General features: G+C 38.6%; 4 protein-coding genes, 1 non-coding gene and 1 pseudogene across 6 annotated transcripts; 1 reads left to right on the forward strand and 5 right to left on the reverse strand.

The window, feature by feature from the left end:
- Nucleotides 1-501: 501 nt before the first annotated feature.
- LOC147937406 (uncharacterized) lies at nucleotides 502-2,052 on the reverse strand. The gene has a single exon (XM_087470220.1). The coding sequence runs from the start codon at nucleotides 2,050-2,052 to the stop codon at nucleotides 502-504; it is 1,551 nt and encodes a 516-aa protein (XP_087326346.1).
- Nucleotides 2,053-6,177: 4,125 nt separating this feature from the next.
- LOC104719828 (6-phosphogluconate dehydrogenase, decarboxylating 3, chloroplastic) lies at nucleotides 6,178-8,083 on the reverse strand. Its single transcript, XM_010437813.3, has one exon. It carries the CDS (start codon nucleotides 7,853-7,855, stop codon nucleotides 6,392-6,394), a length of 1,464 nt encoding a protein of 487 aa, XP_010436115.1. The 5' UTR covers nucleotides 7,856-8,083; the 3' UTR covers nucleotides 6,178-6,391.
- Nucleotides 8,084-8,174: 91 nt separating this feature from the next.
- On the reverse strand, nucleotides 8,175-8,246 carry TRNAM-CAU (transfer RNA methionine (anticodon CAU)). The gene has a single exon. It is a non-coding gene; the product is annotated as a tRNA-Met (tRNA).
- Nucleotides 8,247-8,549: 303 nt separating this feature from the next.
- LOC104719829 (probably inactive receptor-like protein kinase At5g41680) lies at nucleotides 8,550-10,488 on the forward strand. Its single transcript, XM_010437814.3, has 2 exons — nucleotides 8,550-9,315; nucleotides 9,387-10,488. The coding sequence occupies exons 1-2, from the start codon at nucleotides 8,883-8,885 to the stop codon at nucleotides 9,962-9,964; spliced, it is 1,011 nt and encodes a 336-aa protein (XP_010436116.1). The 5' UTR covers nucleotides 8,550-8,882; the 3' UTR covers nucleotides 9,965-10,488.
- Nucleotides 9,986-10,428, reverse strand: LOC147937407 (mitochondrial import receptor subunit TOM7-1 pseudogene; annotated as a pseudogene). The gene has a single exon (XR_015568428.1). The product of XR_015568428.1 is annotated as a mitochondrial import receptor subunit TOM7-1 pseudogene (transcript).
- Nucleotides 10,489-10,800: 312 nt separating the features above from the next.
- On the reverse strand, nucleotides 10,801-15,720 carry LOC104719830 (serine/arginine (SR)-type shuttling mRNA binding protein-like). The gene is made up of 25 exons (XM_087468791.1): nucleotides 15,580-15,720; nucleotides 15,324-15,376; nucleotides 15,124-15,208; nucleotides 14,955-15,028; nucleotides 14,793-14,879; nucleotides 14,611-14,678; nucleotides 14,404-14,521; nucleotides 14,188-14,276; nucleotides 14,053-14,112; nucleotides 13,880-13,949; nucleotides 13,689-13,738; nucleotides 13,491-13,608; nucleotides 13,287-13,375; nucleotides 13,148-13,171; nucleotides 12,953-13,040; nucleotides 12,686-12,753; nucleotides 12,480-12,597; nucleotides 12,295-12,380; nucleotides 12,157-12,180; nucleotides 11,980-12,064; nucleotides 11,759-11,826; nucleotides 11,562-11,679; nucleotides 11,339-11,427; nucleotides 11,225-11,248; nucleotides 10,801-11,089 (listed from the first exon to the last, which is right to left on the reverse strand). The coding sequence occupies exons 3-25, from the start codon at nucleotides 15,143-15,145 to the stop codon at nucleotides 10,984-10,986; spliced, it is 1,743 nt and encodes a 580-aa protein (XP_087324917.1). The 5' UTR covers nucleotides 15,146-15,208; nucleotides 15,324-15,376; nucleotides 15,580-15,720; the 3' UTR covers nucleotides 10,801-10,983.
- Nucleotides 15,721-24,966: the final 9,246 nt, after the last annotated feature.

Consider the following 24,966-nt stretch of genomic DNA (forward strand, 5'->3'; position numbering starts at 1 on the left):
ACCAGCCTGGTCCGAGTGTGAAACTCCAAAAACGAGAAACAACCAAAGAAAAACTAAGAGGCTGTGGTATATTGATGCAATACCTTAGACCCCAGTCCAGATTGAAATTATCCCATAGGCATAATAAAAATCCCCAATGAAATATCCAACACACGAAGACAAAAACAGTGGTCCGAAACTGAGAGAAACGCTGTGACCAACAGGAAAATACCCCATAGTAAGAACAAAGACACCAGCATAGTTTTATTATTGTTCTTATGAAAAGGTTACAACAGGTCAGAGCCTGAATTTGCGAAAAAACCCTTTTTAAAGGGAACTGAAGCAAAAAACAAAAGTGAACCAATGGGGCACCCATTATAGTATTATTGAAACCAAGAGAAAGAAAAGGAGAGATAAAAACCCGACTACGCCAGAACACAGTCTTCTTGTGGAAGAAACACCAATAACAGATGAGATGAATTAGACCCACCTCTCCTTGCCAGCACAAACAGACACTTAACATCAATTACCAGGATTAGTTGGAGGTTTTCCTCCATGAGTAGGACCTGCACTCCCTTGCACTCCTCCTCCCACCGTCGAAACCGACGAACCAAGTCTTTTGCGCGGCGAAGCTAATGCATAAAGGTTTCGCTTCTTAGTGCTTGCACCAGGAAGGACCCCTTTGTTCTTGACTGATTTGGACCGAGGTGGTAGAACCCCATTCTTTGCCTTGATTCCCTGCTCCGAAGCCGTATGGTCACCCTCCTTAGCGAGGGTATCCTCATCGTCATGAAGATCCTGCTCCTGGGACTCCCCTAGACCAGAGTCCTTGGTGACAAACGTCACCTCCTCATCAACGATGGGTTGAACCTCCTCAGAGGCTAACCCAGATGCGACCCCATGTTCCTCCATAATCGGACCCAGACCTCCGATCTCTTGTGCATCAGGGAGCTGAAACTCCTGAGCCAGCAAATCACTCAAAGCAGCAGAAAAGAGATCCTCCTGCTGGTCCTGAACCATATCCCGAGTAGTAACATTGTGAGTGTCAGATGCAGGAAAGAGGTTCTTGCACACCGGATTATTCTCACCAGAAGGGACCACAACAGTCAGCGGAAGAGCCCCCTGAATCAGAGATTGATCAGAAGAAACAGCAACCTCCTCCGTAGGAGACACCACAAAAGCGTCAATCAACTTTTGCTCTGTCGCTGAAAGGGAGATCCCTACACCCTCATCCGTACCCTGAGTTGGACCAACACCCTCACCCGCAATCAATGCAATGGTATCAGTCATCGGGACATGTGGTGGAGCTTGCTCCTTTGGTTGAAATTCCCTACGGCCCCGTTTTGACTTGTGTCCAAAACCTTGTTTGTGGCGATGATTGTCACGCTGACCACCTCCAGCACCCCTTTCTCCTCCTACAGCAGGACCCTGGGGATGAGCCCCTCGCATACCTGAGCCAGAACCAGAACTAGAACCGCCCGCAACTGCTCCCTTGTAACTCTGTAACCTATCCTCAGGACGAGGATCCGACCCACCTGCCTGTTGTTGTTTCCCCGTATTACCAAATAACGGGCAACGGGAAACATCATGGCACAGGCTGAAACACCGGCGACAATAGCCATATAACCTCTCGTACCGCAGGGTTACCACCGTTTCTTCACCACTATGGAACTCGACCGAAGCTTCAAACACTAATGGCTTAAAACCATCGAACAAGACTTGAACCCGACCAGTATCGATGTCAACCTCTACAACCTCTCCCAGGTCTGAACCAATGCTGCGGAAGGTCTCGTCTGCCCAAAAATGAAGGGGGACTCCCATCATGCGGACCCAGAACTTGATGAGGTACGGATACTTATGGTCCACCACCGGTTCCCACCTGACCAGGGAGAGCATCCAATGATCAAAGTGGTAAGGTTCCATCTTCAGAACCTCCAAAATATCTTCCTCTTGATCAAAATCAAACTGAAAACGCCCCATACCCAGGTCCGCACCCACAACCCTCTCTTCAATCTTCCAGATCTTTGGCAGCATAAACAAAAGAGCCTGCATGTCCTGCATCGCAGGGTTCATGCATCGACCAATGAGTGTCTTTGCATACCCTTCGATGAGTGCCGAGTTATCAAACCTTGGGATCTTAATCTTCAGCTTACCAGTAGACCCCGACAAACTCTCCGAAGACCTCTGAGAAACCAATAACCCGGTTTGAGCCATAGTATCCGTACGAAGAAGAGAAGAAGGACAAACAGAGAATAAAGGAACCAATAACCAACAAGTTTCAGACCAGGAAAGTTTAAGTGAATAGACAAAAGAACACAGATGAGTGTGAGAAGCAAAGACGATTTTTGCATATGTATAAGAAACATATGTATAAGAAGCAAAGATGAGTGTACATAAAACATATGTATAAGAAAAATAAAAGTTTTTTTTGCATATGCTGCAATTTGAATTTTTTAAACAAACGTATATTACTCAACCAAATATATATATATATATATGTATATAACATCTCAAATCAGGTAGAAAAATTTAAACAACTAGATTTTAACCCGGGTAATATTTTATGGCTAAAAGTTTTTAATTTTAAGTTACATTTGTTTTTTTGTTAATATTGTTATTTTTGTTTAGTGTTAAAGATTGTAAAATTTTATTTTGATCATCAATTCTAGAATTTCGCATGGTACAATTTGTTTTTACATAATCATAATAAATCAAATTAATTAGATATGTCTAATATTCTAATATTGATAGTGTTAACAAAACAATAAGATGAAGATTTAACCCGTGTTCAAGCATGGGACTAATGCTATTTTTTAAATTTATACTAATGTTAATGTAAACCGTCTAACCTTATAATGCATTATGCAATATAACCCCGTTTTATAACATGTTTAACATTTATAAGTTCATATAAATAAATTTTTAAGTTTTTAGTAATTTTAATTATATCAATAATCATACTTTAAAATTTTTTAAATGATGTTAAAAATATTAAAAAATGTAAACCAAGTGAAATATAGAAAATATTATTTTAGAAAAGATTGTCAAAACGATAAGTGTTAGTTTTTCCCTTGGTTACGTTAGTTATTTTGTTGTTTTTTGAAAGAAAAAAAATGCATAAGAATCTCATATAACTTGATTAGTATCGAAATATATGTATTATAGAGCTCAAATGTCTTAGTTATTTTGTTGTTTTTTGAAAGAAAAAAAAATGCATAAGAATCTCATATATCTTGATTAGTATCGAAATATATGTATTATAGAGTTCAAATGTCTTTCTCTTTTCCCTTTTAGATAACTTGTTTTAAACAGTAACATGCTGTAAAAAATTAGTTAATAATATAAAAATGATAATAAAAGAGAAATGTAAAAAGTCTATCAAAAGTTGTTTATAAGTGGGTGATATTGAATTATATGTATCTAATATATCAACAAAACAATTAGCATATAATGCATATTAGTTAACAAAAAATATAGACATGAGGATACAAATGGTGGTTAGTCTAAGTAGAAACTGAAAACTTAATTTTATTGATATGATAAACAAAACAATATACAACATGCTAATTGTGGAGAGAAAGGGTGTTTGACAAAGCACTTAATTAAGTCGTATGTTAGATATTGTTGGTGATGCTAACTTGCGATTAGGGGCCAAGTAATTTATAGGCTCTAAATTAGGTTGAATATTTCAACTTTTGCACGCAATAGATTTAACCGTCAATGCTACTAATTAGGGATTAAATATTGGCAAAATTTTTGATTATTAGGAATATACCAACTTTAACTTATTTGATATTTTCAGAGACTTTAATTTGTTTCTTTTTTTTTTGCATATAGAGATTTAGGGGGGAAATTAATTTCGAAATTGAATGTGGTGAGTAATAATGACGCATATACAAAATCGATTTTGAACTGATTTATAGGGTTATGATAAAAGAAAACGATTGACTCATTTTTTGCTGCTAAATATGTGAAAACTAATATTTAGAATATTTTTAACTATCCGAGTTGTTTGGGAAGTTTTGATTTTTTTAGTTAGGATTGAGATTTTTCCGTTTCATATTTATCATGCTTATATATTAAAATGTGATGATGAAGAATATTTATGATTGATTGATGAATCTGTTTTTCAAAACTTTGCAGAAAATTAGGCATTCAGTCGAAGGAAGTTAAGGAATATTGTAATAGTTTCTATATTTCTGGATAGGATAATATGTTTAATTTTCATATGATATGCAAAATTATTTTGGGAGGAGATTTCGGTAGATTAAAGAGAGACTACTGTTAATGTGCTAAAATTATGGTAATTAATGATTGGAGAATCTTAATTTGATTTTTTTGGTCATACAAAAATGTTAATATTAATTTTGTAATTGTTCTTTCGATAATGTGCTTTTTTTTTTTATGTATTAATTACAATGGCATAAAATGTAAATAGTTTTCAACTCCAAGCCTTCTTTGACAAAACTGCTGTAAAAATGTTAATATAGATGACTCAAATCCATTATAAATATGACAAATATGCTTAATGGACATGTTATATGACGAGCCAGTTTAGATCGATATTAATATAAGTTTAAAATATTATTAATTTGGTGTTATAACAAGGTTAAATCATCATTTTATTATTTTGTTAACACCATTAATATTAAAATGTTATACATATTTAAAATGATTAAACTATGATTATGTACACCGGTATACCACATATTGAAACCTAGAATTAACAATCAAATACAACTTCTTGCCAAAAAAAAAAAATCAACTACAACTATATAAATACAATCTTAAACATCAAATAAAACAAATAAAATTAACCAATTTAATAATTTTGATAAAAATATACTCCCTTTGTTTCATAATATATGATGTTTTAGAGAAGAATATTTGTTTCATAATATAAGATGTTTTCAAGTTTCTATGCTACTTTTAGATTTGTTTAATATTTTCTATTATGCTGTCTTGTTTATGATTGGTTGAACTTTTTTAAAGTGGTCATTTCTTTCACTCAAAACATCTTATATTTTGAAATGGAAGAAGTAACTTATAGTGTATAGGGGTTTAAATCTAGTTGCTTTGAAATTACATCATTACTTATACTTTGAGTAGCATGTATTTTGATTTTGTAAACGGGGTGGAAATTTGTGTTGTTTTACGGACAAACTTTACATAACAAAATATTAATATGACTTAAGATGGCTTTTATGACTTGGTTGACAGCCCTTGACAGACTAACAACCAGAGATCAACTTAAAAGATGGAATATGCCAGTTTCACTGAATTGCCTTCTTTGCCTATCAGGCCACGAAACCCGAGACTATTTATTCTTTCAGTGTAACTTTTCCAAGAACCTCTGGCTGAATTTTTTGATCAGATCGCATCTCAACGCCTTCGACATTCAGTGGTATCCTAAATTGGCTAAGGAACCCTCCCACAATCAGGCAACTTAATGGCATTTGCAAACTTGTGATTCAAGCTGCGATATACAACATCTGGAAGGAGTGCAATGCGCGACTACATGGATCCTCCTTCCAAACTGAAACTCAAGTCACAAGACAAATCCATCTTACTATTCGATGGAAACTAGCAGCTCTGGACAGCATTTCAGCTCTATTTTTATCCTTAGGTATCTTGATTTCAAAGTTCTTCACTGCACATTTGTAATGGGGACCATTGATCTTTTTTAAAAGTATATAAAACGGGTATCCGTTTAAAAAAAACAAAAAACCAAAATATTAATATGATTTATATAATTAGACAAAAAGTAAAAGTTAGATTCGTTAACTACTTTCAGTCACGTACTTGATCACGAGATCAGTTAGATGTATTAGCTTTGTCCTCAATGAGGACTCCTCATCGTAAGATGGTTGTACTTTTGTTGGGTTAAACATGTTCTAAGCCAACAAAACAATTTGATATACAGTATATAGTTCGGCCTGATATGCGTATTATGTTAGTAAAGTTAGTAAAACAATAATGGGCTCCTTTTTTAAAAAGCCCAATTCGTTTTTTGGTTGAGTTTTGGCATTATTCAAGACCGGAAAAAATTTCCTCAGTTTTACGAAAGACTGCAGTATTGCTAAGACTTTGAGCTTTCAAAATTCATCAAATTCAAATTCGAAATATACACCAAACCAGAACACAGAATCAAAAGAAACTCTCAGACATATCATTATCAACAACAGGGAGACTGAGATAGAGAGTCAGGGCATTGCATTTCTTATTATATAACTCAACAAAATACGCTGAAACAATTTGTTTTCGTGTTGTATGCCTAAAGCATATGAAACATTTTCCAAAAGATGAAATGATGAAACAAAAGCCCTACACAAACATTGGAAACACTGAATTCAGAATAAACACAAGACAGAAGAGTGAATGAGAGAGAATAATAACCTCAAGGACCATTGCACTAATGGCTCTTCCTTGCAAGCTTTGCCCATTCAGTGTGGTACGCACCAGGACGATCGGTTCTCTCATATGTATGAGCTCCAAAGAGATCTCTCTGCGCCTGAACCAGATTCGCAGGTAATCTAGCACGCCTGTAAGTGTCAAAGTACGCTAAACTTGCACACATTCCTGGTGTGCTAATCCCAGCAGAGATGGCCAAACCCACCACTCTCCTCCACGCAGCTTGTCTCTGTACCATCTCTTTAGCAAAATCAGGATCAACCACTAAGCTTGCCAAATTCGGGTTTCTCTGGTAAGCTTTCTTGATCCTGTCCAAGAAAACCGCCCTGATGATACACCCGCCTTTCCAGATCCTAGCCATTTCACCCAAATTCAAGTCCCACCCTTTCTCTAAACTCTTAGCCCTAAGCAAATTCATCCCTTGAGCATAACTACAGATTTTAGAAGCATACAAAGCTTGCCTCACATCATCAATCAACCTCTTCTTATCAACTCCACGAGACGCAGAACTAAGATCCTCCTTCAATCCAGCTTCTTCCAACACTTTAGCAGCATTCTCCCTCTCATCCTTCAATCCACTCAAGTACCTACAATCCAACGACGCAGCAATAGTAGGCGCCGCAACAGAAAGCTCAGCCGCCTGCTGAACCGTCCATTTACCAGTACCTTTCATACCAGTCTTATCCAAAATCTTATCCACTAACTCTCCATCACCATAATCATCCTTAACCCTAAATATATCCGAAGTAATCTCAACCAAGAAACTCTCAAGCTCACCTCGATTCCACTCCGTAAAGATGTCAGCCAACTCATCGTTACTCAACCCACCAACGTTCTTCAACACATCGTAAGCCTCCGAAATCAGCTGCATATCACCATACTCAATCCCATTATGAACCATTTTCACAAAATTCCCAGATCCACCTTCTCCAATGTAAGTGACACAAGGACCATCCTCAACCTGAGCAGCAACTTTCTCAAGAATATCCTTAACATTGTTATAAGCAGTGAAGGATCCACCTGGCATAAGCGAAGGACCGTTACGAGCTCCTTCTTCACCACCAGATACTCCCATACCTAAATAAAGCAATCCTTTCTTCTCAGCTTCAACGATTCGTCGTTCTGTGTTCTGATACCACTCATTACCACCGTCAATGATGCAATCACCAGGCTCCATGTACTCGGAGAGTGCTGAGATAGTTTGGTCAACGGGAGCACCGGCTTTGACGAGGATGATGACGGATCTAGGTCGCTGGATCGAGAGAACGAAATCGCGAGGAGAGTATTGACCGGCGACTGGGAGCTTTCCTTCATCGGAGGCACGATCTAAGGTTTCGTCGACTTTGGAAGTGGTTCGATTGTAGACTGAGATCGGGAATCCTTTTTCGGCGATGTTTAAGGCGAGGTTTTGTCCCATGACTGCGAGACCGGCGAGACCGATGCGAGATAGAGCGACGGACTCCATTGTTGAGAGATAGAGAGAGGTTGGGGTTTTGACGGAGGTTGGTGGTGATGAGGGGAGAGAGAGAGAGATTGGCGGAGATATTTATACGGTGAAAGTGACGGACTCGTCGATGGAGTCAAGGGACAAGCAAAATGGCTCTACTGACTTAACAAACTGGTGAAGCGTTTTTTTTTTTTAATCTCGATCGTTTTGTTAGGTGAAGAAGACGCTGACCACAACGACGGCGTTTAATTTATTAGTTTTGGAAACGTTCGGTTTTCATTAAACCGAGTCGAAATGGTCCGATCTGAAACAAACTAGGAAAAAATGCAAAAAAGTATAGCAGAGCCAGGTTTCGATCCTGGGACCTGTGGGTTATGGGCCCACCACGCTTCCGCTGCGCCACTCTGCTATTTTGATATTAGATCTCAAATTAAAATATATAAAAAATTAAAATAAGAGAATATGGAAACAAAATTCATTTGCATTTTGAGATAATCAATTTTTTTTGGTTTGGGTTGTTGCTTGTTTGAGAAAATCTAATGAAAGAAGAAAACGATCACGGTGATGCGTAATGCGTTTGCGGCCAAACTAATGCATGTCAACTTAAAAATAATACTATAAGCAAGATTTTTTGCCGGCTTAACGACCGGCGTATCATTTTTTTTAATCATTATTTTGACTTTTTTCTGTTACAAAAGATTCTCCGTTTACAGATAGAGACAAAACTCTTTTCAACAATGGCTGAGACGATATATAGTTTTGGATTCTCTGCTTAATGGGAAACATAGAGCTCTGTGAAGACGATGACAACAAGAAGACGAACCCTTTGCTCGAGTCCTTGAGAAGAAGAAGATTTAGAGTTTCTTCTCTACCGGGGAAAGTCAACATAACCGGCTCTCTCGGGGCCCATTGCTCTATCGTTGAGAGGGTATCCTAAAACTTTCTACCAGGTTTGACCAATGCTCTGAGCTTTGGATAACATTTGATTTCGGGGAAAATAATTGTTTTCCTTCTGTGGAAACATTCTGGGTGCAACGTCCGAGAGATGATGGCTTGTTTCTTGCGAAAGAAACGGTGTATGAAAGGTAAACTCTCATGGAGGTCCAAGAAGAGAGATTCGTCTCCTTCCCTTAACTGGGCACCAGAAGATGAAGATATTGATGGCAAAATCGTTTTCTTTGGAGGAAGTAACTATACCTTTGATTTGGATGATTTGTTGGCTGCATCTGCAGAAATTTTGGGGAAAGGTTTTTCTGCTACAACCTACAAAGTAGCTGTGGAGGACACGATCACAGTAGTAGTGAAGAGATTAGAGGAGGTGGTTGTGGGAAGAAGAGAGTTTGAGCAACAAATGGAGATCGTTGGTAGAATCAGGCATGATAATGTAGCTGAGCTTAAAGCCTACTACTATTCCAAAAACGATAAGCTCGCTGTCTACAGCTACTACAGTAAAGGAAACCTATTCGAGATGCTGCACGGTAAGTAGTTATCTCTGTTATCTCCTTGGTCCTATATTCCTCTGGTCTGCCTCTGAACTCAACATTTGCAGGAGATAAAGGAGAGAACCGAGTACCTTTAGACTGGGAGTCTCGGTTAAGAATCGCCATAGGTGCAGCAAGAGGGTTGGCTATTATCCATGAAGCAGACGACGGGAGGTTTGTCCATGGCAACATCAAAACCTCCAATATCTTCATCGACTCGCAATGCAACGGCTGCATCTGTGATCTCGGCTTAACACCCATCATGAGATCTCTCCCTCAGACTAACTTACGTTCTTCCGGTTACCACGCACCTGAGATAACAGACACAAGGAAGTCCACACAGTTCTCAGATGTATACAGCTTCGGGGTGGTGTTACTAGAGCTCCTAACAGGGAAATCTCCAGCGAGTTCGCTATCACAAGACGACGATGAGGAAAACATGGACTTGGCGAGCTGGATAAGGTCGGTGGTGTGGGAAGAGTGGACAGGAGAAGTATTCGATACTGAGCTAATGAGGCAAATGGGTATACAAGAAGAAATGGTGGAGATGTTGCAAATAGGTTTGGCTTGTGTTGCATTGAAACCTCAAGATCGACCTCATATAACACATGTTGTACAAATGATACAAGACATTCCAACACTATGATGATACAAAAAACTTCAAATCTTTAGAGCATTTGTTTCGGTCATTACTTATTAAAATTCCCAGATTCGATTTCACAATATATCATAAGTTAAAAAACTGAGTCAATACAGAACCATAGAGTAGAGGAAGTATTCGAAACTAGCTACTGAATAAAAGAAGATTCGGCGAATCGAAGAACACGCGTAGATAGATATAATAAAGCCAAACCAGGAAATGATCGGATTCGATTCGGATTTGGATCAGACAGGGCTAAGGAGCTGGAAGAGATTAGGTTTGGGATCGGAGTTCATGCCGATGATGATGATGAGAGGGATGAAGCCATAGTGAGTCGCGACTTTGGCCTTTTTCAATGACCAATTGCTCCATTCCTTGACGAAATCAAATTTGGATTTGTCATCGGAAGACGAAGCTCCCTTTGATCCTTTCCCTTTTCCTTTGGTCTTCAACGAGATTGTAGACTCCATTGATTCCGATCTCACACGACGCTCCTTTCTCTCTCGGTTGCGGAGTTTTTTTTCCTCTTTGCTCGAAGCCAAAACCCTAAAGGCCCTTCTTAAACATTGCTTTGAAGTCTCTGTACGAGAGAGAGGGTTCTATATAATTACACGAGACTGCATTTTTCTTGTCTGACTACTAATTACAGATTTGGCAGATCTAATTGGGTAAAGTAGTTCGTGTCTAAGACAAATATAATTTGAATTTACATATAATTTTCATGGTAATTTTTAAGTATATGATACTTTTACTGTGCCGAGTTACCTACATGCAACTTCTCCTTTTTCACTTTGGTGAAAGATATGAAAAACTGTTCTACCTAATCAAGTTGAGACCAAATATGAGGAAAGTAAATTTGTTTGTGTACCTCGGCACACTACTGTCTTAACAACCAAATCACATACACAAGGCAGATCATGGATTAACAACAAAGCTTTTCACACAAAAAGAACATAAGAAAGTAATTAAAATAAGTTGCATTGTAGTCACAAGTTTAACACACCAAAGAGATTCATCTTCTTCCATCAGTCGTCGTCGTAAGAGAAGGTAATCTTTTTACCGCAGAACTCGAACTTCTTACGTGCCTTCTCTTTCTTCTTATTTTTCTTCAGAAGGCTTTCTCGTTCGCACCTGGAAAATCAAAAACCGTTATGATCTCTCTCTCCAAGCATACCAGAAACTTCACCCAATATGTGCTCTTGTTATATATTTTAAATAAATAAATAAATAAATAAAACTCATAAGACAAATAGTTAAATTCCTTACCAAAGCCTTTCTGCAAGGTTGTACCTAATTAACAAAAAATAATAGCGTTAGCCCTACTGTAATGACATCAAAACTATAGAAAATAACAAATCTCCAAATGGAAAATTAGTTTACTTGGGTCGGAGAGGGTATGGAGCTAGCTCAGCCACGTCAAGATATATCTTATGATGGCACAAAGTTTCACCGTTCTTTTTTTGCAGCGCCTATAGTATAAAAAGAATTAATCAGCAATCCTACTTCCAAATAAACTGCTTGTGCAATTTTCATCATAAGTATACACTAGTTTTCAGATGACTACTTGATACTACTTTTCATCATTACTATATACTACTCTTACCTTCTTTGCTTTGTCAGCTGAAGCAAACTCAACAAAGCCACAGCCCACATGCTCACCCATGTGGTTTACAATAAGTCGAGCACGACAAACTTCTCCAACATCTTTGAAGAAATCGATGCTATAAAAATGGAGGATAAGAAACCATTCACGAAAAACTCTCTCCAAGAAATAAAGAGCAAATTAAAGGTGCTACTTACATATGTGATATTATAGTTTCGTGAGAGAGATTGGCAAAAAAGAGCGTCTTTTTATTTACAGCAACCTCCTGAATTTAACAGTCAGTGGTGTTAGCACAACTCCAAAAAGAAAATGACTCATATTACATCACAACAAAACGTAGATTCATCCCCAGAATATGTCATCTTCTAAATTTGTGGGAACAGTTATGACATATTTTGAAGATAGTAAGAACATGTACCTCAACAAAAGCAGGAGTTTCATCAAGTCCTTCCACTGCCTCGTCTTCTATCAGAAGGCTTTCTCGTCGAAGGTAGTCTTCATACCTGAATTATCAAAAACCCTTTAAGTATACCAAAAACTTCACCCTATGTGCTCTTGATAACAAATTTAAGATGCAAATAGTTAAATCCCTTACCAAACCTTTTGATCTATGCAATACCTAATCAACAAAAATAAATAACGTTAGTCTTTTGTAATGGCATACAAACTCTAGCAAATAAGTTACAACCAGAGTTACATAAACAAATCTCCATAACATGGAAAATCAATTTACTTGGGTGGACGGTATGGAGCTATCTCGGCCGCTTCAAGAAAAATCTTGCATTTGTGCAAGTATTCACCGTTCTTCTTTTCCAGCGCCTACAATATAGAATATTTAATCAGCAATCGTACTTTCAAATAACTACTTTTTAAATGATTACTAAAATACTTTTCATTATTACTATAAACTGCTCTCACCTCTTTTGCTTCGTTAGCAGAAGCAAACTCAACAAAGCCACAACCCATATGCTTGCCATTGTGGTTTACAATAAGTCGAACATGAACAACTTCTCCAACATCTTTAAAGAGATCGATGCTGTTAAAATAATAAAAGTGGAGGGTAAAATAATAGCCATGAAGAACTTGCTCGAAGAAGGAAAGAGGGAATTAAAGGTGCTACTTACATATGTGATATTTCAGTTTTGCGAGAGAGATGGGCAACAAAAAGTAGCTTTTTTCTTACGGAAACTGCCTGAATTTAACAGCCAAAGGTGTTGTTAGCCATACTTAAAGGAGAAAAGGGACTTCAATTGCATAATAACAAAAGGTAGCCTCATCTAAAGATTCATCCCCCGAATTAGTTATCTTTCTACTTTGTGGCAAGTTATGTTATTAGAAGCTAAGCTTTTCTTCTGAGCCTGACATATTTTGGAGATAAGAAGAACACGTACCTCAACAAAATCGGGAGTTTCATATAGTCTTTCGACTGCCCCATCTTCTTCTATCAGAAGGCTTCCTCGTCGAAGGTAGTCTTCATAACTGAAATATCAAAAACGCTAGTGATATCTCCATGTAATGTATACCAAAAACATCACCCAATGTGCTCTTGATAACAAACTCAAGAAGCAAAGAGTTAAATCCCTTACCAAAGCTTCTCTGCAGAGTTGTACCTAGTTAACAAAAGTATTAGTGTTAGTCTTCTGTATGGCATCAAAAGTCTAACAATAAGTTATAACCAGTGTTACAGAAGTAAAACCCCATAATTAACACGGAAAATTAATTTACTTGGGTCGTGGAGGGTATGGAGCTGTCTTAGACACGTTAAGAAAAATCTTACGATCGTGTAGATATTCACCATTCTTCTTTTCCAGCGCCTACAGTTTAACATATTTAATCAGCTACCACACTTTCCAATAACTAGTATATTTTTCATCACAAGTATACACTACTTTTCAGATTACTTTATCATTACTACAAAAACTACCTCACCTTCTTTGCTTCTTTAGCAGAAGCAAACTCAACAAATCCATAGCCCACATGCTTACCCTCGTTGTTTACAATAAGTCGAACACTAACAACTCCTCCAACATAATTGAAGAAATCGGAACTGTAAAAGTGGAGGACAAAATATCAGTCTATGAAAAACTTGCTCCGAGAACGAAAGTGGAAATTTGCGGAGCTACTTACATATCTGATACTTTAGTTTGGGGAGAGAGATTGGCAACAAAGAGTACTTCCTGAATTTAATAACAACAAAAATTACCCAATCTAAGGATTCATCCGCAGAATAAGTCATCTTTTAGACTTTGTGGCAACAATTATTATTAAATGCTGTGCGTTTCTTTTGAGATGTTTTGAAGATAAATAAGAACAGGTACCTCAACAAAATTGGGTGTCTCATCTTCTTCTTCTATCGGAAGGCTTTCTTGTCGAAGGTCTTCTTCATACCTGGAATATCAAAAAACTCTTGTGATCTCTACATGTATACAAAAAAGTTGACTAAATGTGCTCTTAATAACAAACTCAATATGCAAATAGCTAAATCCCTTACCAAACCTTGTGATCCATGCAATACCCAATTAACAAAAAGAAAAGCGTTAGTCTTCTGTAATGGTCTTAAAACTCTAGCAATAAGTTACACAACCAGTGTTACGGTAAGAAATCTGAATAACATAAATCAATTTACTTGGGTGGAAGGTATGTAGCTCCCTTATCAGCCACATCAAGAACAGTCTTATTATCTTGCAAATATTCACCGTTCTTCTTTTCCAGCGCCTAGAGTATAAAAGATGGAGTCAGCAATCGTAGTTACCAATAACAACTTGTATCACAAGTATAAACCACGTTTCAAATGACTATTTAAATAACTTTTTCCATCATTACTATGAAAACTACTTCTCACCTTCTCTGCTTCGTCAGCAGAAGGAAACTCAACAAAGGCACAGCCCACAAGCTTAAACATGTAGTCTACAACAAGTCGAACACGAACAACTTGTCCAACATTTTTAAAGAAATCGATGCTGTAAAAATTGATGATATAAATATCAGTCCTGGAAAAACTTGCTCTGAGGAGGGAATAAGAAATTAAAAAAGAGTGTTGTTTACTTACATATTTGGTATTTTAGTTTCGCAAGGGAGATTGTCAACGAAGAGAGTCTTTTTTCTTACGGCAGCTTCCTGAATTGAACAGCCATGAAGGTGTTAGCACAACTTTAAGGAGAAAAAGACTCAAATTGCTTGATGGAACATGAAATTGTGCAACAAACAGTACAATATTTACAAAAATTATACCTTCGTTGAAATCACATTAGCCTGATCAGACTTTGGCTCTAACAACTCAACCTGCTTGAGACTATCAGTAGATTCTTTGGTTGTGTCCTGTTTACATAAGTAAGACATTAGAAGACAGTACGTGCAAAGAACAAGAGGAATCCGCAGAATCTTAGGTTAAACCTTGTTCTTGGATTTTTTCTTATGTTTCTTGAGAATGCGTTTGGTCCCCAAATCATCTTCCAGCTTTCGCTTACCTAACAACAAGAGCAGCCAAAAAAAAACCTCTTCAGACAAGAGTAGGCGAGGGTATAAAAGATACATAGTGCTCAGAGAAACCAAAACAACAAACCCAAAGATTTAGCTTTGGCCATTGGAGAAGATGAAAACAAGCTTTTAGAGCGGTTTATGGTATATTTGTCCGGGAAGAGTTGAGACTTGAGAGAGCAGCAAGCAATAAATAATTTCAAATAACCCTAGTTACTTTTTATTTATATAAAAACACAATAACGGACTCTGGTTTGGGCTGGGCTGGGCTTTTTCTATTGTTACCAGTTAAAGATGCACATCGTGCTTCTTCTTCTTCCTCTTCTGGTTCCGTCTCTCTGCATTAGGTAAAGAATCTCATGTTCGACGTATCCATACAAATTAATAAGATATAATTTTGTAATCGGCGTTAAAATCTGTGTATTTGATTCACGAATCCCGATTTAAACCCAAGCGACACGCACGATTCGATTAACCAAATTCAAACAAAATAAATGGGAAATTTGGGGAGGGGGGATCTAAAAGAAGGAGTGTAACTAACCGTGACGGAGGAAGATGATAGAGAAGCTCTTTCGATTACGGCTCTCATCTGAAAATTCCCACCGACGGCAAACGTCGAGACTCGAGACTGCGGAGAGGAGCAAAGGTGAGAGAGAGCTTGAGAGGAATCATTAAATATAAACCGAACTAAACCGAGCCAAATTGATATATCGAAACTGGTTTTTCTTATTTCTTTTTCTTTTATAAACTGAACCTGACTAATTCTCCGGTATTGCAAATAATTTTTTTATTCTTTTGATCAAAGTCGATATTTGTTGGCTAAATGTAACCGGTTTAGAACATATAAACCGAAAATAACCAAGCCAAATTGAAAAATATCCCCTTATTTTGTCATTGTAACAACAAATATTTGCATAAATTTAAAAATTAACAAAGTAAATTTAAATTAATGTTTTTATTGTTAAATGATTAACATGTATGAATCACACATACCTCTTTATTTGATGTATAAAATAAAAAATATTTCCATCTCAACTGACCATAGTACTTCTTTTATGTCAACTTTTTCAAAACAAACTCTTGTAGGTAAATAAATATAAAGTTTTAAAATTTTCTTGATAGCTAATCATGGATAATTCATTCACGATATCAAATTCTTGATCAGATAGTAAGCTTCAGAGTTTTTTTTTTTAATTATGATCATTGATTATTGGTTGTGAATGAGATCAAACATGTTGACCATGAAAGATAGAATAACCAACAACTCATCCAAGGAAGAAAACATCATTGGTCAAGCCGTCTACTTTATACACAAAATTACAAAATATATTTACTATATCATATGATGAGTAGTATCTTCCATCTTGCATATATAGTGTTATCGAGCAAATTATGAACAGTGTCACTAGTATATGTTGAATGACATTTTTGTAATTAGAACTAAAAATAAGGATAAATGTGGTTTAGAAAGGGAAGAATTCTTATAGAATTAGTAATTTAAAATTAGAGATAGTATTATTTTTTATATACATATATGAACTATTTTTTTTATATTTATTAAATTGCTTAAATTTTTAGTTTCTTATAATTTACAAATATGTTAAAACAAAGTTTTTAGTCACTAATTTTAATACATTAAACCTTTTCACACTTTAATCATTTTTCTGTATATATTTTTTTTACTATATGATTATAATAAATAATAATTGCAAATAAATTACAAATATTTTCCTTATTAATTGCACATATTTTCCTATTGAAATTAATAACTTAATAGATAACTTTCCTATTAGAATTAGTGATATAATAGATTACTTTTGTTTTATATATTTTTAAAAATATTAATTGTAATCATTTTCATACATGTCAAAATATTATCGATATATTTGACACATGTCGCGACTATATGAATTACTAATTTTGAAAACTAAAGTTTATATAATAAGATTGTAGGATATGATAACTCGTTTAACTGAATAATTATGCATCTAACTATCAAAGACATAGGATGTGCAATTATCATGATACTATAATATTTAACATATAAACAAAGTAGTTATTGGATTTATAAAGATACAAAAAAAAATGTCTTCGAGCTTAGGACTCTCTTTTTCGGTGAGAGTCTTTCATTATCCCAATATTGATGGGTTATCTAGCCGGCAAACGAACCTTTCTACCGGAGTAGGGTTTAATCGTCTCGAGAAAATATCGGGATTTCACAAGATACACCAAATCTTTCCGTTTCTATGGATATTCGACGAATATTACCAAGATCTTTACTTCCCAATTTCAAATTCTTTAACCCTTTCCGCCTCTCCGCCGCTCTTGTGCTTCGTCTTTTTTCGAACGAGGGTATTCGGAACAGATCTTGGTATTTTTCTACTGCTAATGGAAGCGATTTTGGGGAAAGCTATGGAGACGATGTCAATTGCAGATGAGAGTCTTATCATACTTACGGAAGAGGGTGATTTTGGAGCAGCGGTGGAATGTCGTCTGAGTGTCCTGGGAAGATTACTAAACCCTATTTGTCAGAAAATGGGGAAGATGATTATGAAGATGCCTCGAGTGTGGGGAGTGTATGAAAGAGTTAGGGGAATAGCACTATCTAGAGACACTTTTCAGTTCATCTTTCAACTGGAAAGCGATCTGGAAAGAGTTTTGAAAACCGGCTTTTGGACTTTTGATGAATGGGGGATGATCATGGAGCGTTGGATGGAGAACCCACCAGAGTCTTATCTCTCCACAGTCCCCGTGTGGATCAGAATAAGCAATATCTCACCGAAGTTCCTTTCAACTAAGACTATTGAGGCCATCGCTGGTAGAATAGGCCAAGTTAAGGAGATAGCTTTTGACCAAGAGAGATCTCAATACAATGCTTTCGTACGAGCAAAGGTAATTTTTGATGTTGCCAACCCCCTGGTTAAATCCAAATCTGTCCAACTTCCTAAGGGTGTTTTAGCTACGGTTGGTATTGAATATGAGCGGGTTCGGAAAAGTTGTTTCCACTGTTTACGCCTCACACATGAAAAGCATCTTTGCCCTTACCTCCGGAAGGATACCTTGGAGCAAAACTCGAATGCTACTCAAGCTACTTTCCCTGAAGTGGGGAGCCGAAGTTCTACACGAGATCACCGGTTTCCAGAGGATCTGGCAGGAGCAGTAATCCCTCTCCTCTCTCAGCCAGCACCCCAAGGTTTCTCTCAGAAATCAAACGTTGTGGCTCCAGATGTTTTATCAAAGATGAAAAAATACTTGTACTCGGGTGATCCAGGCCTCATGAGCCAGCGTGAGCAGGTCTTGCGCATGACTCTGGAGTCTATTGCTAAGGACACACGAGCTCAAAATTCACTGCTACGGCTTGAGCCTCCCCCTGTGCTCACTCACAGTCTGCATAAAGAGCAACGTCCAGTTTTTGAGTTTCTTCAGAATGATAGGGCTAACCTGATTACTGATAACCATGATGTCAACAACCTTAATACACCAAATGCGGCAAGCGGAGATCATGAGAAATACTTGCAGAGTCGTATGGAGGAGGAGCCTAGATTGAAGCATGATGTACTGCCTAGGCAAGGTATCTGTGAACTGGAAGCAGCGGCTGCGGATGGTTTCAGTATAGGGGTTACAGATACCGTTGGGGATAATGTGACACCGAGAAGGAATCAGGGCCAGAGAAGTTTGGATCCTGGAGTAGGAAAGCCAACACTACCAACAACGGAAATCAGGAAGCACATGGTTTGGTTTTGGAGGCAACGGAAGGAGAGCTACATAGGAATGCAATGTCTAAAAGAAAAGCAGAGGGTGAACATGAGGTTCTCCCCAAGCTAATGAAGAGAGATCCAGCACTGAATGACGATGGAATTTCGATTGTAGGTGCAACCAATGCTGACAATGAGGTCTTGAGGGAAGGAGCGAGTAGTCTACATATGTCTGACAAACAAAGGGGTTTGGTGGTTTTCCAGAAACCACCCAATTCTCAATGAGTGTAACATGTTGGAACTGTCAAGGAATGAGGAGCTCCTCGACAGTTCGACGTCTGAAGGAAATGCGTCGTGAGCATTTTCCTAACTTTTTGTTCCTTCTGGAGACTAAAAACTCCAGTGATCACGTAGTAGGAGTTAAAGAGTGGTTGGGTATGACCAAGTGCATATCGTCGATCCAAATGGGCTTAGTGGAGGACTAGCTTTATTTTGGAAAGACATGTATGTGGTCGAGGTTTTGCATTCTGATTCGAGAATGATTGATACTAAAATCATTAAGGGAGATCTTATTTTCTTCATCACATTTGTATATGGAGACCCTGCTCGCCATCTAAGACAGGAGGTCTGGGAGAGACTAATGCGGATAGGGATTCAACGAGATGAAGCTTGGATGCTCACTGGTGACTTTAATGAGATTATGGACAATTCTGAAAAGCTGGGAGGTCCTAGGAGACCAGATAGCTCCTTTTATCCATTCCGTACGATGGCAAGAACATGCAAAGTTAAAGAGATTCCAAGCTTTGGGAAACGGTTGTCATGGGGTGGTAGAAGAGACAACGTCTGGGTCCAGTGTAGGTTGGACAGGAGTTTTGGTAATAGGGAGTGGTTTACTCTGTTCCCTCGGGTGAATACTGAATACTTGGATCTCTTGGGTTCTGATCATAGACCAATTTTCACTAGATTGGTTGGAGATGACACAAGTTACAAGGGGAGGTTTATCTTTGATAAACGCTTGATCAATAAGCCGAAAACTGAGGATATCATCAAAGAACATTGGAGAGTGGGGAATCGGAGCTCCAGGAGCTCAGTGACAGGGAACTTAGCCAAATGTCGTTGTGCTTTGTCATGTTGGAAACACAGTAATCTGATGAATTCTTCACTGCAGATTCAGTTGCTTAGGAAAGTTTTGGAAGAGGAATCAACTAAGCTGCACCCTAATTTCCAGAAATTAAGCCGGATAAAATGGGCTTTAGCGGTAGCCTATCGTGAGGAGGAGGTGTATTGGAGACTTAAGAGTCGAGAATCCTGGCTTCAGGCTGGTGATAAGAATACTGCCTACTTCCATGGCAGTGTCAAGTATAAGAGGTTAACGAACCGACTGATATCACTGGTTGATAAGAATGGTGCTGAATGTTTTGAGGAGGGCTCTAAAGGTACTGTGGCGGCAGAATATTTTTCTAAGCTTTTTAAAACCTCTAACCCATCTGGATATACTGATCTCTTGGAAGGTATGGAACCACGCGTGACTGAAGATATGAACTCTTTACTAGTGGCTCCAATCACGGATCAGGAGATTAAACAGGCGGCTTTTAACATCAAAGGGGATAGTGCTCCGGGTGCTGATGGCTGGACTGGTGCTTTCTTCCGTAAATACTGGGCAATTGTTGGCCAAGATATCACCAAGGAGGTTCAAGGGTTTTTCAACAATGGTTCTTTACCGCAAGACTGGAATCACACTCAGCTGTGTTTGATCCCCAAGAAGCCAAATGCCAACCTTATGTCGGATATGCGACCAATAAGCTTGTGCTATGTTCTTTATAAGATTGTGTCAAAAGTCCTTTGCACACGTCTCAAATGACGCTTACAGGGTTTAGTCTCAGAAACACAAGGCGCTTTTGTAGCAGGGCGGTTGATATCTGACAATATTCTGATCGCACACGAGATTGTTCATGCTCTCCAGACGAATGCAAAGTTTAATGAGAGTTTCATTGCCATCAAGACAGATTTGTCGAAGGCGTACGATAGAGTTGAGTGGGACTTCCTGGAGCATCTTTTCATCAAGATGGGATTCCATAGTCAATGGATTCGTTGGATAATGGTTTGTGTTCGATCTGTTACGTTTTCTGTGCTCATCAATGGGTGTGACTATGGATTCATCAAACCGGGTCGTGGAATCCGACAGGGAGACCCACTTTCTCCTTTCATTTTCATCTTGTGCGCGGAGGCTCTAGTCCATGTGATGCACCGCAGTGAGATTCAAGGAAGCTTAACGGGGTTCAGTTTCAATGATTCCTGTCCAGTGATACAACACTTACTTTTTGCTGATGATAGTTTATTCATTAGTCGAGCCATTAAAGAGGAGTGTGAGGAGATTATTCACTGTCTTCACCTGTATGGGAAGGCGTCTGGGCAAGTAATCAATTTCACCAAATCTGCAGTCACTTTTGGGAAGAAGACACCTGAGGAGGTTAAGGTGATGGTCAAGCAAACGTTGAAAATTTTTGAAGAAGGTGGCACAGGTTCATATTTGGGGTTACCGGAATGTTTCAGTGGATCAAAGCAAGCACTTCTGGGGTTCATCGGTGATAAGTTACAATCTCGTTTTCAAGGATGGTTTGCGAAATCTTTGTCCTTGGGAGGAAAAGAAGACCTTTTGAAGGCGGTGGCGATGGCACTTCCGGTTTATGCCATGTCGTGTTTTAGATTGAGTAAGAACCTTTGCAGGAAGCTCACAAGTGCCATGTGTGAGTTTTGGTGGAGCAATTGTCAGGGGAAGAGGAAGATTGCGTGGGTTGCATGGAAGAAAATGTGTAAATCCAAATCAGAAGGTGGTTTAGGGTTTAGGGATCTTGGGGATTTTAACCAGGCCTTGTTAGCTAAACAAGCATGGAGGATTCTGAATAACCCTGAGTCTCTGATTGGGAGATTCTATAAAAGCAGATACTTTCGTAGTCTTCATTCCTTGAATGTGGCTCTGGTTCGAGACCGTACTACACATGGAGAAGCATATTACATGGGCGTGAGTTACTTAAACAAGGTTTAATGAAGACCATTGGGGATGGATGTGATACCATGGTTTGGCTAGACAAGTGGGTTTGTGACAAGCATCCCAGAGCACCCTTTAGATCGCAAACCTTTTTTCAAGTCAATCTGCGTGTGTCTGAGCTTCGGATATCTAATCAGTCTCAGTGGGATAGGGAGAAAGTGAAGGCTTTATTCCCCCCGGATGATGCAAATGAAATCTTAGCAATGCCTATCAAGGTTGGAAGCCGGGATCGTCATATATGGCCATATTCTAAGTCGGGCTCCTACTATGTTAAGAGTGGTTATTGGTTGAAACAAACACTTCCATCAATATACAAACCTACTGATGCAGTTGTGAATCATAGGAATGAGCTCAAAGTGAATGTATGGAAGATAAAGACAACTCCCAAAATTAAAACTTTCTTGTGGCGACTGCTCTCAGGTGCTCTTGCGGTAACTGAACGTCTAGCATCGCGAGGTTGTGGAGGAGATATTCGGTGCCCGAGCTGTGGTTTTCAAGCAGAAACTATATGTCACCTGTTATTTGACTGTCCGGTAGCTCGTCAAGCCTTCGCTCTGGCGAATGTCCCAATTCCAAATGGTGGTTTCTCCCCGGTAGATGTGGATAAAAACTGGGAACACCTATGGTCTCTGATCCAAAATGATACAATCCCTGAGGAGATACGTTATGCTATACCTTGGTTCCTTTGGGGAATTTGGAAACATCGCAACACTTTGGTCTTTCAAGGGAAACATGGTGATCTTCGACATATGGTGCTCACTGCGCAGGACAACTCTTCTCAATGGTTTGCTGTTCAGGCTCTACCTTCTTATGCAGATCATCCCCGAAGTGTAAGGCAGAGCAAATTGGAGATCAAGTGGTGTAAGCCTCCAATGGGTTTTGTCAAGTGCAATATTGGTTCTTCATGGAGAACAAGATCCAGGTTGTCGGGTGGATCTTGGATCATGAGAGATTCTCAAGGACAGGTACTCTATCATGCTAGAGATGCACTTACAGCTCCAGACTCACGGTTCCTTGCGGCTTTGAGAACCTTCCTGTGGGCAAGTGAAGCGGTCTCAATTCTGCAAATACCTAAGGTAGAGTTTGTCATGGATAATTCTATGGTCAGTGAGGCTGTTAATAATCCGTCGGTTTGGCCTCGGTTTCATCTGATATTGAATGAAATACATATGATGTTGTCTAAGTTCTCTGCCTGGAGATGTTACTCGGTTGCAACTACTGCCAACAAGGTAGCAATGGCGATTGCCACAAGCGTTACAAGAGCTGGTCGGTTTCAGTCTTATCTTTCACTTGGAGGGCCTTCTTGGCTTCATGATCAAGTGAGGGGTGAGGCGTTATAATGTTGTTGTTTCTCTGTTTCTGTTTCTCTGTTTCTGTGTTTTTTCTTTTCCTCTGTTCAAACCTTCCCATTTTGGTTCTATTTGAAGACAAAAAAAAAAAAAAAAAAAACAAAGTAGTTATCTATAAAAATTATAAATTATTTAAGACTATTTGGTGATAAATAGTAAATGGATGTCATAAATTAGTATCATTACCATTTCCATTTACTATTTATCACCAAATAGTCTTAAATAATTTATAATTTTTATAAATAACTACTTTGTTTCATAAATTAGTATCATTAATCGTAATTTCTTTGTGATGGCGATTAGGTTTGGTTCTTAAATGTTTCTCGGCGGCGGAAATTGATATGGGGCTTGGTGGTTTTCTGGTCGGGTTTTGGTTCTATGGACTGGAGATTTACGATCACGATCTGGTGAATCAGGAATATGGGATTTGGAGAGTGTGGGATCTCGCTTTCCAAGGACCAAGATCGGGGGTCTGGAGGATAATACAGATTGTGAGAGATTCGACTTCCTTGGAAATTGATCGGGTCGTTATGGGACCAGATTGGGGATGTATTGGGCGATTTGGTTTTGCTTATGGAAAGAGTGGGATTTGGCTTCACGAAGTTCTGGGTAAGAAAATATTCTGTATACTCTGGTTTCGCGATTTGATGAGGGGGTCAAGGATTCGACATTTATTCGTGATTGTGAATTCTACTTATAATCAATTGGTATTTATTTGGTTCTGGGTGGTGCTCGATAGTTTCATCTCGTTTCTTTCAGTCTCTCTGGACAATACCAGTAGAGTTTTCTTTCCTCGCGAGTTGTCTGCTTGTAAAGCTTCGGTTATTTCAAAGGGTTCTCATTGTGCTTCGGGTTCTTGTAGGGTTATCATGGCTCAATTGAACCTCAACAAAGGAAAGGCTGCATTAGTTCGAACTGAGACGGTGAAAATTTCTGATGGCACATCGCATTCAGCAGTTTTCTCTAACTCTCATTGGGAGATTGATGAATCCTTCGATTCAACGAATGGAGTCCTTAGTGGCTAATCTGCCAAAGATATGGAAGCTTGAAGAGAGGGTTGAAGGTGCGGATTTTGGTCAGGATACCTTTCAGTTTAACTTTGAAACTGAGGAGGATCTTCAAGGGGTGTTGAGGAACGGTCCTTATCACTTTGATAATTGGATGTAAGCCTTGGTCAGGTGGGAACCTATCATTTCAGATACTTACCCATCTGCTATTAACTTCTGGGTGAAGGCTACTGGTATTCCTATGCATTTTTGGGAAATTGCAACCCTACAAGCTATTGGGAAGAAGATAGGAATCCTTCGTGAAGTCGATGAGGAAACTGGTAGTTTTCTTTTGACTATTAATGGCTTTACTCCTTTGATCTTTCATTTGGTGGTCCCGTTTAACACTGGAGATGAGGTGGTGGTCTCACTGGAGTATGAGAAGCTACTCGGTTTTTGTAGCCATTGTTATAGGCTTACACATGATCAGAAGGTATGTCCTGAGCTAAGTAAAGGGGAGGGGGGTCGTGGTCAGGGAGAAGGTGTGGATAAGAGAGGTGGGTCATGGAATCAGCCATTACTGAAATCGAATGTTCAACATTTTGAGGGTGGTTGGGAGAAGCCGAGGAAGGTTGCTAAGCGAGCTCTGGATTTTAATTCAGAAACAACTCGAGAAAGGGACCAACAACAGGTGCGTACTGGTGAGAGTTCAAAAAATGGTTCCAGATACCAGGCTAAAAATCATGGAGTAATGGGTCAGCAAATGAGCTACGGGCAACAGGCAGAGGCTCGAGAGGGGCAGGGTATCTTCATGGTCCATCAGTCACGTACACAACCACCTAGAAAGGG

The sequence above is a fragment of the Camelina sativa genome, chromosome 10, assembly GCF_030686135.1.
Source record: "Camelina sativa cultivar CO46 ecotype springtype chromosome 10, ASM3068613v1".
Taxonomy (NCBI): domain Eukaryota; kingdom Viridiplantae; phylum Streptophyta; class Magnoliopsida; order Brassicales; family Brassicaceae; genus Camelina; species Camelina sativa.

Bases quoted from the DNA above. Each gene is read 5' to 3' on its own strand.
- LOC104719828 (XM_010437813.3), bottom strand. From the start codon at position 7,855: ATGGAGTCCGTCGCTCTATCTCGCATCGGTCTCGCCGGTCTCGCAGTC.
- LOC104719829 (XM_010437814.3), top strand. From the start codon at position 8,883: ATGATGGCTTGTTTCTTGCGAAAGAAACGGTGTATGAAAGGTAAACTC. The intron at 9,316-9,386 runs GTAAGTAGTTAT...CAACATTTGCAG, and splicing joins CCTATTCGAGATGCTGCACG to GAGATAAAGGAGAGAACCGA.
- LOC147937406 (XM_087470220.1), bottom strand. From the start codon at position 2,052: ATGAACCCTGCGATGCAGGACATGCAGGCTCTTTTGTTTATGCTGCCA.
- LOC104719830 (XM_087468791.1), bottom strand. From the start codon at position 15,145: ATGGCCAAAGCTAAATCTTTGG. The intron at 12,065-12,156 runs GTAAGGGATTTA...TTGATAATTCAG, and splicing joins TGCATAGATCAAAAGGTTTG to GTATGAAGACTACCTTCGAC. The intron at 11,249-11,338 runs GTAAACTAATTT...TTTGTTAATTAG, and splicing joins CCATACCCTCTCCGACCCAA to GTACAACCTTGCAGAAAGGC.